The 15339-nt window shown below is 46.5% G+C and overlaps 4 protein-coding genes across 4 annotated transcripts; 3 read left to right on the forward strand and 1 right to left on the reverse strand.

Annotated features, from left to right (window-relative positions):
* Positions 1-1295: 1295 nt before the first annotated feature.
* Positions 1296-2882, reverse strand: N7469_008669 (uncharacterized protein; the record flags this gene model as incomplete). Its single annotated transcript, XM_056647587.1, has 6 exons — positions 1296-1432; positions 1494-1614; positions 1674-1785; positions 1848-2570; positions 2651-2702; positions 2768-2882. The coding sequence occupies 6 exons, from the start codon at positions 2880-2882 to the stop codon at positions 1296-1298; spliced, it is 1260 nt and encodes a 419-aa protein (XP_056497352.1).
* A 997-nt stretch (positions 2883-3879) lies between these two features.
* Positions 3880-8744, forward strand: N7469_008670 (uncharacterized protein; the record flags this gene model as incomplete). The annotated part of the gene is made up of 3 exons (XM_056647588.1): positions 3880-4828; positions 4883-5723; positions 5792-8744. 3 exons carry the CDS (start codon positions 3880-3882, stop codon positions 8742-8744), a joined length of 4743 nt encoding a protein of 1580 aa, XP_056497353.1.
* A 747-nt stretch (positions 8745-9491) lies between these two features.
* On the forward strand, positions 9492-10912 carry N7469_008671 (EVE domain-containing protein; the record flags this gene model as incomplete). The annotated part of the gene is made up of 6 exons (XM_056647589.1): positions 9492-9605; positions 9719-9935; positions 9994-10299; positions 10352-10369; positions 10436-10552; positions 10620-10912. The coding sequence occupies 6 exons, from the start codon at positions 9492-9494 to the stop codon at positions 10910-10912; spliced, it is 1065 nt and encodes a 354-aa protein (XP_056497354.1).
* A 733-nt stretch (positions 10913-11645) lies between these two features.
* Positions 11646-13325, forward strand: N7469_008672 (uncharacterized protein; the record flags this gene model as incomplete). Its single annotated transcript, XM_056647590.1, has 4 exons — positions 11646-11773; positions 11860-12059; positions 12144-12379; positions 12441-13325. The coding sequence occupies 4 exons, from the start codon at positions 11646-11648 to the stop codon at positions 13323-13325; spliced, it is 1449 nt and encodes a 482-aa protein (XP_056497355.1).
* Between the last annotated feature and the right edge of the window lie 2014 nt (positions 13326-15339).

Below are 15339 nucleotides of genomic sequence, written 5' to 3' on the forward strand. Positions count from 1 at the left end.
TGATGTGTTCTATGATCAATACGCACACCCTGAGACTAAATTAAAAATTTCCTTATGTTGGTCCACAATTGTCTTAAGTTGCTATATGGATATCGAAAGGTTGAATTTTCGTTTGTTTCTACAAGTATATGGGTAATAATATCAAATCGTAGTACAATTTGGCAATGCTACGGCAAAGCGACAAAGAGTTGCAAATTGGCTAGAGGAGGGAACAGGAACTCAGTTTATAAGATCGCCAATTTGGTGCATAATAAAGAAGGAACTCGGTTGTGGACGGGTGTCTCAAATATGAGAAGGACATAGAATGACATATACTACGTTCCCTAGTGGGGAAAGAAGTAACGACCAGGTAGACAAAAACGCACGATAGCTTCAACTACCCTTTTTCTTCCCTACTTGCGCACCAACTGTTTGAATTAACAATTATATACATCAAACAATCGATTGCCTTCTCTCTTTTTAATCAATCTATCCCACCACATCAACAATGGCTATTGGCAGCACTGGTGCCACCATTCCTTCCATCTTCCTCCTCTTCTCCCTCTTTCTTCTCCCTGTTCTGGTAAGTTGTTTCTTTTTTTTCTTGACACGGGATGGGCCCGGCTCTGCATATGCGGTGCGATGTTTGGATGGTTGCGCTATTGGATAGTGGGGATTTCTTCTCGCCTCGATCGATTGGCATCGCAGAAAATTTTTTTGGCAGAGGGATCTCTCTCACTTGGTCATTTGTGAGTACTTCCAGTCGCTGGGACTGGAAATTTGTCGGAATTTGTAAAATTCCTCGCCCACGTCGCCGCGGGAATCAGAATGACGAAAATGGTCAGGAACTGACCACTTGTACCAACGTTTAGAGATTTTGTAGCTTGGAGATGGCTGTCCGGACTGTCTGTGTTGTGTTTGATTAGTACCGGTAGAGTAGTATCCTACTTGGCTGAATGCTGAAGTCAGACTGGAAGATAGCAAAGTTCGCACGGGTATCAAAAAGGAGCTATCTATTAATACTCATAAACGTTATTTGCTTTGTGTCTAGGTTTTTCACACCAGAACTCTGTGAAGAAACACATGTTTTGTAAGATACAATAGCATATAATTCCAATAGAGTTGACTTCTGGATTCAAAGTGGAGTGAAGCTCCTTCAATTCTCTCTATTCCGCCGTTTGTATCACTGCTCCACCGACAGCCAGTCCAAAGATTTCCTTTATCTACTAGAAAACTGTTACAAAACACAGCTATCAACAGTTTTAATTGCAACCCAGGGCCTTAAACTCAAGCCAAGATTCCAGTTTTCACAGATATTAGACGGATGGCAAATGAGCCACATTTGGCAAACTATCTATGGCAGAGCGATTAATTTGCTCAATTGACTGGAATCCAGCTTCTTCCATTAGAATATCGAATTCTGCCAACAAGCTCTTGAGAACATGTCGAACGCCTTAAAAGACGAGTATTAGTATACATTCTGGTCACGTATTTCGTTTGTTGATGATACTCACCATGTTCACCGGCTATACTCAGGCCCCATATCCACAGTCGACCGATAAAGACGTACTTGGCTCCCAATGCAAGAGCCTTGAAGGCGTCAGCGGCACTGCGTACACCGGAGTCGAACATAATCTGCCATAAATTAATACACTCTGGAAAACACGTTATAAGCTACGCATCAATATACTCACATATATATTGTCACCAACTGCATCGACTATTTTCTCAAGTGCATCAAGGCTAGCGATAGCACCATCCACTTGTCGACCGGCATGGTTTGTTACGACAATCCCGTCAATTCCACTATAACCTCGTTAGCAACGCAAACAAAGACATCATCCATATTGAAATTGAAACCAACTTACATCTCCACACATTTTTGAGCGGCCTCCACGCTTTGAATACCTTTAATACAGAATGGCCTACCACCACTAATCCGCTTCCATTGCTGCATAGTCCACTGAACTTTCTCCCAAGTATGAGCCCGACCATGCCAAATATTTTCATCAATCCATTTAGCACCGGCCTCCTTCGGGTTCGTTTTGGGATCGATGCCAGCTTCTTTCAGTCTCTTTAGGAATACTGGATCTTGCAATGCAATATCACCAGCCCCATGATCGTGGTAAAATGCATAGTTGCCGGTGAAAACGTCATTGTGTCGCCACCCGAGTGACCAAGTATCGGTGGTCAACATGCAAGCATCGAATCCAGAGTCCCAAGCACGCTGAAGCATGGAGATACATTGCTCGTCATCATGACTCTGGTAGAGTTGGAAGAATCGTGGGCCATTGCCGTTAGCTTTACCCACATCTTCGATACTGTAGCTGCCAGCGGAGGAAAGACAGTAAGGTAGGTTCAGCTCTTCGGCAACCTTTGCGACCGAAAGCTCTCCGGTCGGATGGTAGATACGATTGATTCCAATAGGAGCGAATCCAATGGGGGCAGACACTTTATGGCCGAAAATCTCGGTTGCAGTGTCTCTGGTGTTGGTGTCTACCAGCGTCCGTGGAATGATACGATGACGGTAAAACGCCTGGCGATTGGCCAAATGCGTCCACGAAACTCCTGCATTACATGAGGAATAATACCTGCAGTTGATTCATGTGAGAAATGTGTCGCTTGTATATTTTACGGAATTTCATGGCTATCAATGAATCATAGAACTCACCATCCCGCCAGCGATAGCTTTTCTTTGGCTAGCTTTTCAACTTCAGCAGGGTCTATTCAGATTGTACATTAAAGGTCAGCATAGGTTTTGGCTGTGTCGGATTTTGATATCAAATACCTGTGTTAAAGAGAGGATATTCGCCGTTATTGGTATTCCAGAAGGCTTCACGCCGGTAGAGTGACCATTGCGGAGTGGTCCGCGTCTTGATGTTAGGGTTATTAGGATCCGACATGTTGATTTGAAGTTCCAGTTTTTTGAACAGAAAATTGTTGATATTTATACGATTAATGAGATTATGGAGAAGAGATGCAATTACACTCTCGTCCGAGAAAATATCATCACACTATCCCGGATTTTCACAAGCCGTGATGTCAGTTCATTCCAGTGATTCACGGATCCAGTACGGAGAGCCAATGAGGGATGTCATCAACAAGCTCAATCTCCACATGTTTGGTCTCCGGAAAGATAAGGTTGTAACTACACTCTTGCCACTTGATTGTCTTCGTTATGCAGTAGGTCAGACCGGTACTTGTATTTTTTTTTTAAAGATAGTAGATATCTTGAGCGGAAAAAATACTAGTACAAGTACTTTAAATATCACCAATAATCGGTTGTATTGGAGCTATTCAAGGTAATTATTGGTAGTTATACTCAAATCATGAAGCCTAGGGTTCATATAGTTCATAAAGCTAGCGTTGTAATTCCTGGCCTCGGTATGTACGAGTATTCCTGAACCCTTGACCGTTAGTATGGAGCAATATAGCATTTGACAAACCCCCAGCATCAGTATATTCGATAGACAAAAACTGCAACCTGGAAGTGGACCAACTTCTCGGCCGACTCGTTCTTATCGAATTGACAACTTGAAGAAGGCATCGACTTCAGATGGATGGGTCCGAAAAGTGGACCTAAGCTTGGAAGCTTGTTTACACTTAATCCAAATCTATCCAATCCCAGTTCGTTCCATAATAGTTTTCAAATACACCAGCTCTCTTATTCTTGGGAAGATTTATAGCTGCTCTTGTAGAATTGAAATGGGGCCCAAAAGGGCTTCTAAATGAGGCTAAGCGCAAACAAGCGCTCGAGAACGTCTATTGGGCGCAACATGGACGTGAAATTTGGGGGCGGGGCAGAGCTGAAGAGGACCATCTTTCACTCATCTGTAAATCTTCAGGTAGCGGCGCAAGGCTTCCTCGCAGACAGGCCCTTGTTTGCGGTTCCCTCCAGCAATGTCCGACCCCAATTTGTACACCGTGGGTTGGATATGTGCTATCCCCGCGGAATATGTCGCTGCTCAGGAGTTTTTGGACGAGGAGCATGATGGACCGGCATATCTACCACCTCCCGTGAGAAATGACTATTCCTTAGGCAAGATGGGAAAACACAATGTCGTGATCGCGACTCTTCCCATGGGTGAATATGGCAATGTCTCCGCAGCGCGGGTCGCAGAAGAGATGCGGCACGCCTTCCCGAACATTCGTATCGGATTGATGGTTGGTATCGGCGGCGGCGTTCCAACTCGACACGACATTCGTCTCGGAGACGTGGTGGTCAGTACTCCTTCTAACGGATTGGGTGGAGTACTTCAATATGACTTCGGCATGACCATCCAGGGGAAGAGCTTCCAGCGAACAAGTTTTCTAGACCAGCCACCCACTGCCCTTCGTACTGCAGTAACTGGAATTCAAGCCCAATACGAGCGCAAAGGTCATCGGTTAGAAGATGCGGTCAACAATGTACTTGCTAGGAACCGGAGGTTACGATCAAGATATAAGCGACCGGATCCAAGCAGCGATAAGCTATATCGCAGTGAGCACATCGGTGATGATCCGTCATACTTGATTCAGCGCAAGGAACGTGATGAGGAAGATGACAATCCAGCAATTCACTACGGCCTCATCGCCTCGGGAAGCCAATTGATGAAAGACGCTCTTATGCGAGATAAACTTGCCAAAGAGCTGGACGTTTTGTGTTTTGAAATGGAAGCCGCTGGTTTGATGAATAACTTCCCCTGTCTGGTTATCAGAGGCATTTCCAATTACTGCGACTCCCATGGAAACAAAGAATGGCAGGGATATGCGGCTCTCATTGCTGCGGCGTACGCGAAAGATCTTTTAACGCGTATCACCCCTTACCAGGTAGAAGCAGAGAAGAAACTTTCTGAAATTCAGACAACTGGTCAGTGATACTCTGGAACATGGATGGCATATATATAGACTGATGAATGCATAGTGAATACGATTCTGGAACAAACCCAAAATGTCTCTCTGGGTGTCAAGGAACTACGCGAGAGTCAAGAAGATCGAGATATTCGATCCATTGCTGAGTGGCTCACGCCTATAAATTATACCGATCACCAAAATGATCTCGTCAATAACCGACAAAAAGATACAGGTACATGGCTGTTGGAGTCTAAAGAGTTCCAAAATTGGCTGAAACAACCAGAGGAACATCCCATCATCTTTTGTCCGGGCATACCTGGGGCGGGTAAGACAACGATCACATCGATCGTGATATCGAGCCTGCAAGACCACTTTTATCAGCTTGATTCTGAAGAAGTCGGACTAGCCTACATCTTCTGCAATTATCGGCAGCAAGAAATCCAAAATCCAACGGCTCTCATGGCGAGCCTGTTGCGACAATTAATCAAGGGCAAGCACGCCGCGCCGGTGAAAGGACTCTTCGAGATCCATGATTCAAAACAGAGTTATCCTTCGCATGAGGATATTCTTGAGACATTCTCGTTAGTCAGCTGTTCTTATTCCAGGGTTATCATCATCATTGATGCTCTTGATGAATTCCAGGCTCTGGGAGGACGTGATACCTTTCTAAGCGATCTCGTTGCACTCACTGAGAAACCCGACATGTTGATAAGTCTCTTCGCGACGTCGCGATATGACGCGAACATTGAATCATACTTTAGAGGGAGCCTACAGCGATCTATTCATGCTGATGAGGGAGATGTGCGAAAGTTTCTGGACCATAAATTGGCGAAATTCTACCCTTGGGTATCAGCAAATCAGCATTTGAGAGAAGAAATCAAGACCAAGATTGCACAAGCTACCGACGGAATGTAAGTCAACTAAACTAATATTGCAGTGCCATTGCGGTTGAATCGGTCGTTAACTACAGTCTTCAAAGGTTTCTTCTCGCACAGCTTTACATTGATGCCCTAGCATCAGAAACCACTCTCAAAGGAATCAAATCCATACTAGCCGATTTGGAACGGATTTCCAAAATGTCCAAGAATGGCGAGGAGAGAAAGGATAAGACGCTTGATCATGCTTACGTAGTCGCCATGCGACGAATCGAAAGTCAGCCTCTGAAGCATATTGACCTCGCCAAGAGGGTACTTTGCTGGATCATTCGTGCCAAGCAACCCTTGACAACCAGTCTACTTCAGCATGCTGCTGCCGTGGAGATTGGAAGCCGAACACTAGATAAAGATAATCAGGCTGATATTGGACTTTCAATTTCAGTTTGTGCTGGCTTGGTTGTCATTGACAAGAAAAGTGACGTTGTTCGACTGGTGCACTACACAACTCAGGAGTTCTTCGAGCGGAACTGGGAGACTATGTTTCCAGGGTCGCACGCATATATCGCGAAGGCTTGTATAACTTATGTCTCGCTTGAGTACTTTGACTGTGGTGAGTGTTCAACCAGAAAAGCCCTTGAGGAGCGATTCGCAAAGTTTCCTTTGTACCTATACTCGGGAAGATATTGGGGGTCGCATGCGAAAGATGCAATGATGGACGGAGACCAAGTTGTCTTAGACCTTCTTCAGGATAAGATTCGGCTTCAGGCTTTTAGTCAGGCAATCATGAATGTTAAAAGCAGCTATTACAGTGCCACAACGACTGGAATGAATGCATTGCACGTTGCGGCTCTTTTCGGACTTCACAAGTCACTTGCAGTTATTCTCAAGGGCTCTATCGATGTTAACTCGACGGACAACTTTTGTAAACGAACTCCGCTGCTTTGGGCCGCAGCAGAGGGGATTCAAGTTGTACAGCTCCTTCTCGAGCACGGGGCCGACATCGAGCTGGCTGACTGGGATGAATCGACTGCTTTGCTCGTTGCCATAAAGATGGGACATGAGCAAATTGCCAGACTCCTTATTGACAAGGGAGCTAAAATCAATGCTAGAAATCGACTCAACCACACGCCCTTGTCATATGCCATTGAAGTGGCCAGGAATGAAAGCATCGCTAAGTTTCTTGTTGAAAAGGGGGCTTGCTATGATAAAGACTATCACGGGTATTATCAAAGCCCTCTGGATGCAGCTATTACTTTTGGAATGGAGGATTTAGTCCGATTACTTCTGAATGAGGGCTACGATCTTTCTTCGAACGACCATTTCACTGTCACGCCATTATTCTCGGCCATAGAGTATGGACATAAAAGCCTCGTCAGACTACTTCTCCAAAACGGAGTAGACGTCAATGCTAGTTCATATAGTGGATACAATGCTCTTTTCCATGCGATTCGATTTGAAGACGTAAATGTTCTCAAGCTACTCCTCTTGCACGGAGGAAATATTGATGCGGAATGGCTGGGTTCCAGTCTCTTGGACTTTGCAATCTGGTGCAAGCATATGGATGCGGCGAGATTACTCCTCGCCTGGGGACTCGGATTCGACAAAATTGGACCTCGTGCTGCCAGATTTACATTGATAGCCGTGGAAGACGGGAAAGATACGGACTTGAAAATGCTTCGTCGTGAATGTTTGCTCAGGAATCATTCTGCGGAAGATGGACAGACGACTTTATCAATAGCCGCAGAGAAAGGGTTTAAATGTGCTGTCGAGCTGCTTCTCGACGCTGGAACTGATATAGAGGCACGTGCCAACTATGAACCGACGTGGTACAAATCTTCTCGGCATGGCTTTACAATGAGACGTGGTTATGATCAAACCGCGCTATCCCTAGCTGCGAGAAATGGACATGAAGACGTGGTCAAGTTGCTGTTGGACAAAGGGGCTGATATTGAATCTCGCAATTCCTTGGGCTGCACACCACTTTGTCTGGCAGTACTGAATGGCCACGAAAGCGTGATACATTTACTTCTTGAAGCTGGTGCCAATATTGAATCGAGGACCTCGCTAAGCCAAACTCCTCTCTTGTTAGCTGCCAAGGTTCCATTCGAGGGGATCGCAAAAATATTGCTTGAGAAGGGAGCTCGAATCGAAGCGCGAGATAGCCAAGGACTTACGCCTCTGATCATTGCGGCAAAAAATGGAAACCGTGCTGTGGTCGAGTTGCTTCTTCAACATGGGGCCAGAATTGAAGCAAAGGGTAAACTAAGAGAAACTGCGCTACTTCAGGCAATCGAAGGCGAACATGAAGACGTAGTGAGGCTGCTTGTCAAAAACCAGGCGAATGTGAAAAAGAAAGGGTTTGAAAGCAGAATATCTGCTCTTGATCTGGCACGCGAAAAGCTGACCACCTTTACCGTGACAATTATTGAAAAAGCACTTGACGGGATGTCTCCAGAATCCGAAAAGAGTTTACAATCTGACTCGGAGGACCCAGAAAGCACTCCATGGCTTCCGCGGCTCAATCTAGCAGCACCGTCAGAGTCGCAGGGCATCGGAGTAACGCCCTGCGAGACACCTGCAAAGGAAATATCCAATTCTGCCCAAAATTTAGAGACATCTACTTCCAAACAAGATGATAATCTTCTCACTGTGGATCATAAGAAGAATCGCTCATATAGCAAAGGATCGGAATCCTCCTTTCAGACAAGAGTATCAGATACCTCTAAACGAAAGTCGGACTCCACCCCCAGAACAGGACGGCCCAAGTCGCACTCGAGCTCAGATCGAGGGCAAAGACGTCGAGGGCAACATATTTCGGGGCCACGAAAGAGACAGCCGTCCAAAGATCTCAATACGGAGGTAGAATCCAAATCTGGTGTTCAATCTCCGAAGTCAATACTCAAGCCTCGCAAACCTCGTCAGGGTTCAAGTACCCCCAACTCCAATGCTGATACAGAGAGAAAGACACAATCCGAAGGGAAGCGGTTTGGTCTCTTTTGGGGAAATGATGATATATCAAAGTCTCACACCATAGTCACTACAGAAGAGTGTTGCTAGATCTTCAAGTTTTGACCAGAAGTTCTTGCCCTCTTTCCAAGAAATACTATTGTCCCAATCATTGGCCTAATCCGATCATCGGATTAGACCATCATCCTTCTGACTCTATTAGAGTAGATGAATATATAAGTACTCTACAACGATGTATAAATTTATTTGCGCTAGATTAAATTGATCTTCCATGTTGGAATATTTACCTAAATTGCTCGATCTCTTGGTTCTACGATTAGTACTTTCAAACAAATTCGAAATTTGATTGTTAGAGTCTGAATCATGATACAAGCATTCCGAAATAAGAATATATGAGATCAGATATTCGGATGAGAACGCGGAAGAAGACTAAAAGTGCAATTGTCCATACTGACATGGAAAATCATTTGCAGTATATAGCAACAATACTAAAGTGATACCTGTATGTATCAATTCTTGATTTTTATCACTTCTCGAGTAACTGAATAATGATCACTTTTATCTTATTATCTTTTTATAGCTAAGTATCCGCCGAAGTTCCACTTGCTGATCTGCTGGTCACGTGGACGTGGATCCACGGCGCGTCGCAGCTTCGCGGCCAAACAAAATCAACATTCCACTCCATTTCAGATTGATCTTTCGGAGGTTCGAGGGTGAATAGGTTTTGCGGGCATTTCTATTCTCAGAGGATCAATTTCTATTTTCATCCGGAAGGTTCTTTCCTTCACGCCCGATATTTTCAATTGATATAGCGCAGATCACCTCCTAAATAGCAAAATGCCCTTCAAACGCAAGGCCGAGGCCACCAAATCATCCAGTGAAGAGCTTGCGACACCTGTTAAGCGTGCTCGTGCCTCCCTGTCTGCTGGTGTCAGTCAGGGTACTCCTGAGGTAAGCTTGCAATTTCAAAAAGGCTGATGGAGATGATCATCAGAGCACGGTTTGATCCATTCACCCCGGGGTCCACATACGAGCTTCGTTCAACTAATCGTTCACAATTGTAGAATAACACCCCCAAATCTGGCGAGAAGAGAGGACGTGGTCGTCCACGCAAGAATCCGGAGGACATGACGCCAAAGCAAACGAGTGATGGGCCCAAACGCGGCCGTGGTCGTCCCAGGAAGGTCTTGACTGAGGCGGAGGCAAAGGCTGCGGAGGCAGCTGCAGCTTCAGCTGCAGCTCGACCTAAGAAGGGTCGTGGTAGGCCTCCCAAGGCGCCAGGTGTGTCGCGAATTCGATGATGCTGCACTGTCATTTAAATTGACGAAATATACCATAGGCACCAAGAAGACCACTCCTATTAAACCCAAGGCCAAGGATGGTCGTGGACGTCCCCGCAAGAGCCTCCCTGCCAATGGCGAGAAGTCCAGCCCCTCTGATGCAAAACCAGGATCGAAGGAGAATCCAGCCCATGAGTCCACGGAGGAGCCTGCCGAAGAACCCATTCCCGATGTGCCCAGAGATGATTCGGGGCGTTCATACTGGCTGATGAAGGCGGAGCCAGAATCGCGCATGGAGAATGGCGTCGACGTCAAATTTTCCATTGACGATTTAGCGGCCGTCAGTTCGCCTGAGCCCTGGGATGGTGAGTTCCTCAATCTACTATATTCGTCTGAACATACGCTAATATTTGACAGGCGTTCGAAACCCCGTTGGTAAGGAAAACCGCGGATGATACAGGGAATGCATCTTGTGCTAATTATTCATATATATATATATAGCGCGTAACTTGATGCGTGAGATGAAGAAGGGAGACCTTGCCTTTTTCTACCATTCGAATTGCAAAATCCCTGGCATTGTTGGTGTCATGGAAATCGTGCAGGAGCACTCACCGGATGGTGCGGACTCCAACGCCTATGACCTGCTAGATAAGGAGCTCCCATGCTAACTCGCATCTTTTACCAGAGTCCGCCTTTAACCCGAAGCACCCCTACTATGATGCGAAATCCTCCCGCGACGATCCCAAGTGGGTGGCAGTCCACGTCGAATTCCGCCGCAAATTCGACAAGCAAGTCACATTGCATGACCTCAAGGCCAATGCCGGGACCGGCAAGCCTCTGGAGAACCTCCAGACTCTGAAGCAGTCCCGACTCAGTGTGTCTTCAGTTACGCCAGCGCAATGGCGCTATATCCACGAGCTCGCGGGTGAAGTCCCCGAGGAGGATGTACCACAGGACAATGAGAGTATAGACCTGTGAAGTAAAGCCCCAACAGGAACATCAGATGGGGAGGTAGGATGGTCAATCAAGGACATCCTACTATATGAAATGAGCTGTGATATGGTTTCAAGTTAGTATTTGTTTTTCGAGATCTTCGGGCGTTGAGGGGATATCGAAGTACTTTTGTTTCTCCTGTTTTTTAGTGTATGATAGTACCTGCTTGCATGCATCATAATCATGGTTATAAATATATCAATGTTACCATCATCATCTACTCATATATTTTGTACATGGATTGCTTCATTCGCGATATGAGGCTAATCCTAAAGGGGGGACAAACATGTGACCGCGAATAATTTGGACTTGCTTCAGGCAAACCTCCCAAATAATCCCTTCAACTTGAATCATTCTTCTCATCTCTTCTTTTTCTCTCCTCAAACTTCCCCTCATAAATAATTGGGACCCTCCCCGGTCAACATGACCAACCAGAATCCACACAGCGACACCAAATGGATCCCGCATCATACCTTGTCTTTGGTTGCCCGTGAAGAGTAATTCTACCCGAGTGTCCACTCTGGTATCATTATCTCCAAAAGCGGGGACTAACCCAAACTTCCCAATTCTCGCTGGTTGGAGCTGTTCTCTTAAGAACTTCTCCCCCCCCCCCAAACCCCGCTCATTGCGAATGTTGTCTTGTTCTTATACCTTTCAGCCCTTGCGGTTCTTGTTCTCGACTTCAGTATCTCGTCCACGCCGCTTTTATTCCTCCATCATGTCGAATCTCTCCGTGCAATTGACTGCTCCGAATGGACGCTCCTATGCCCAGCCTATCGGTCTCTTCATCAACAATGAATTCGTGGCTTCCAAGTCTGGGGAGAAGATCGCTTCAATCAACCCTTCGTACGTTTGACTCGTTTTTGGTCTGGGATTCATGCGTCTTGGTACCCGGGGATAGCTGAAAGACAGGATAGCTGACTGTCATCCAGTAACGAAGCGGAAATTACCTCCGTCTATGCTGCCGGTGAAGAGGATGTCGATACTGCTGTCAAGGCCGCGCGTAAAGCTCTCAAGGACCCTTCCTGGAAGCAGCTTCCCGGTACTGACCGTGGTGCCCTCATGCTGAAGCTAGCCGACTTGATCGAGCAGAACAAGGAGACTTTGGCCACAATTGAGACCTGGGATAATGGTAAGTGATTGTTGTCGGTGATGGACCTGGAGACAGTATATGTGGTCAGTGTATTGTTGCACAGCAGGTTCTGATGGTGTGCAGGCAAGCCTTACTCGGTCTCTCTGAACGACGATATCGGCGAGGTCACATCCACCCTGCGGTACTACGCCGGCTGGGCCGATAAGTTCTTCGGTCAAACCATCGGTACTGGCCCTCAGAAGTTCGCCTATACTCTGCGTCAGCCCATTGGCGTTGTTGGTCAAATCATTCCTTGGAACTTCCCTCTGGCCATGGCCGCCTGGAAGCTTGGTCCCGCTCTGGCATGCGGTAACACTATCGTTATGAAGGCTGCCGAACAGACCCCCCCTCAGCATCCTCTACCTGGGTAACTTGATCAAGGAGGCTGGATTTCCTCCTGGTGTTATTAACATTCTGAACGGCCACGGTCGTGTCGCCGGTGCTGCACTCGTCCAGCACGCCGACGTTGATAAGGTCGCCTTCACTGGCTCGACCATTACCGGTCGTGAGATCATGAAGATGGCTGCTGGAACTCTGAAGAATATCACTCTCGAGACTGGTGGCAAGTCCCCATTGGTCGTTTTCGAGGACGCAGATCTCGAGCAGGCTGCTAAGTGGGCGCATGTCGGTATTATGTACAACCAGGGCCAGGTCTGCACCTCGACTTCCCGTATTCTGGTTCACGACTCTGTCTATGACAAGTTTGTCGCTCTTTTCAAGGAGGTTGTTGCATCGACTAGCAAGGTCGGCGACCCCTTCCACGATGACACCTTCCAAGGACCCCAGATCACCAAGGCGCAGTACGACCGTGTCCTTTCATACATCGAAGCCGGTAAGTCTGAGGGTGCAACCCTCGTCTCCGGTGGTGAGCCATATAAGAATGTCGGTGATGGTAAGGGCTTCTTCATCGCCCCGACTATTTTCACCGGTGTGAAGGACAACATGCGTATCTACCGTGAAGAGGTTTTTGGTCCCTTCGTTGTGATTTCCAGCTTCACCGGTGAAGAAGAGGCCGTCACCCGTGCCAATGACACCACCTACGGTCTCGGCGCCGCAGTCTTCACCAAGGATATCGAGCGCGCCCACCGTGTCGCCTCGGAGATTGAAGCTGGTATGGTCTGGATCAACAGCAGCAATGATAGCGATTTCCGCGTGCCCTTCGGCGGTGTTAAGCAGAGTGGCATTGGTCGGGAGCTCGGCGAGGCAGGCCTCGAGGCGTACTCACAGACCAAGGCTGTCCATGTCAACATGGGTCTGCGTCTGTAAGTATAAGTTTTTGTTTTACTGCCTTTGGGAATAGTGGTTAGCGGCTTCTTTCTTGTATCTAGATGACACTTTTATGTTTATGAGGAATGAATCTCACTCTCAATCAATATTCTCGCCGTCGACGCCGTAAGTACTCAGTGTTACTTTTCAGTGGCACTGACTGCATTCTACTTTGCACAAGGACAAAAGCCAAGCAAGTGTTTAGCAAACAAAAGTTTTGAGCACATAATTTGCTCCACTCCGTGCATGGCTTTTGCGATTTTCGACAGGTCGAATTGGCTGCTTTACTCGCAGGCTTTCAGGCATCTTCGTTTCATCATCGACTTATCCCGACATTGTGAAATATCGACACTTAACGGCCACGATAGATCTTGAGACAAGCAACATCTCAGATTTGATAACTAGGAAAAGGAACGATTATCACTCGGTGTGACCAGAGCTACATTCAATAGATCGATTGAATATAGACACGAACATACAAGTCTCCCAAGATCGAATCAAGATATTTGCGAAATCCGACAGGCAATGAAGCACACATGTAGCAATTCATCATGGAAAATGACCGTTCACATAACGTACAATGATCTACATACTCAATCGGTATCATGTCGTACATTGAATGGGATGCATCTACGGTGTAATGCCGCATCGGCCACGACAAAACAGACGAGCGGAGGAAAAGCCAGCAAGAAATCATATAAAAAAAAATCCAAGGAAAATCAAAAAAAGAGACAACGCATCATCTACCAACTACCAATTCATCGGCCTAGGACAGCATAAAATCTCTCTCGACCTAATGAACCCAATTCCCAATCACAAAAGATCGCCATCTGTATTCGACACGATACACATCAGCATCTTTTCGCAAAACATCGCAATCTCACATATTATCCAATCATAATTTACAAAAGACATTATCCTGAGATTGCGCGAAAGAGAAAATAACTCAAGGAATCGGGTCCGGTCCGGACCCAGTTTTGATGCCCAATCCTGCAGGATCAGATGTATTTCCTTAGTACCGCCGCGGCAGCTCGCTAGGAAAGGCATTTGGTAAGGAAATGGATGAAATGCGAAAGTTACTGCTATGAGGTAAATCTAGCCGGACGTGAGTATTGCATTGCATTGCGGACGTTGCAGGATGCGCATTTGGTAGCCTGGCATATATACATAAACTACGTCCCGTGCTCCTGGGTATTGGTACAGCTCACCAAGACCAAATACTAGGGACTATTTGGTATGTACCTACAGGAATACGGTGTACATCATGCACATGTATTTGGTTTACTCTGTATGGACTGTGCTCGGAGATTAGACGTCGTTGCATTACTTGGTTCAATAAAGGGCAACCAATTGAGTGTAAGAGTGCCGCATTATCTGCCCATTGATGACGAACAAGTCGACATGTGCATCTACAGGCACGTATTGCACATACCTGGGACTCACATGTTCAGAGCGAACGTGATGAGACTGGACTAGAATATCAGGAACGAATCATACTATGTAGACTAGCCTTAGATGAATGATGATCAAGGACCAAGGAAACTGATCATCATTTAGGGTCCAGAGCAGAAATGCCATGGATACATACGTTGAACGAATTACTTACATCAAGGCTGTGACGCACTTTGTGAGATCGTATAGCTAGCAGCATACTTTTCTAGGCATATAGGTACACTGCATTGTACTTTGTCCCCTCACCGAAACGAGGCTGGCGTACTACTTAGTATAGTATACGATTCGAGAATCGGGAAGTGAGTTGCATGCAAGTCTACCTGGCAAAACCCCCCGAGCGAGAACAACGCGGGTGATGATGTGCATATACTGCGAGCGCCATGGCGAATAATCGTTTCAAGTTCAAGGGTGAAGGCTAGTAGTTAGCTTGCGCTTGGACGCCCCGGTTTACTGGCAACAGTCTGTGTATGGAGTATTAGAGTGTGATTTGACTTCGTCTTATTTCATCTCGAGGCATGCGAAGGAAATCCTCATAGCGCACAGCCAATCCTGTTCGTGCTCC

The sequence above is a fragment of the Penicillium citrinum genome (genome assembly GCF_028827155.1).
Source record: "Penicillium citrinum strain IBT 23319 chromosome Unknown utg000008l:1.0-2707905.0:1.0-2709502.0, whole genome shotgun sequence".
NCBI lineage: Eukaryota > Fungi > Ascomycota > Eurotiomycetes > Eurotiales > Aspergillaceae > Penicillium > Penicillium citrinum.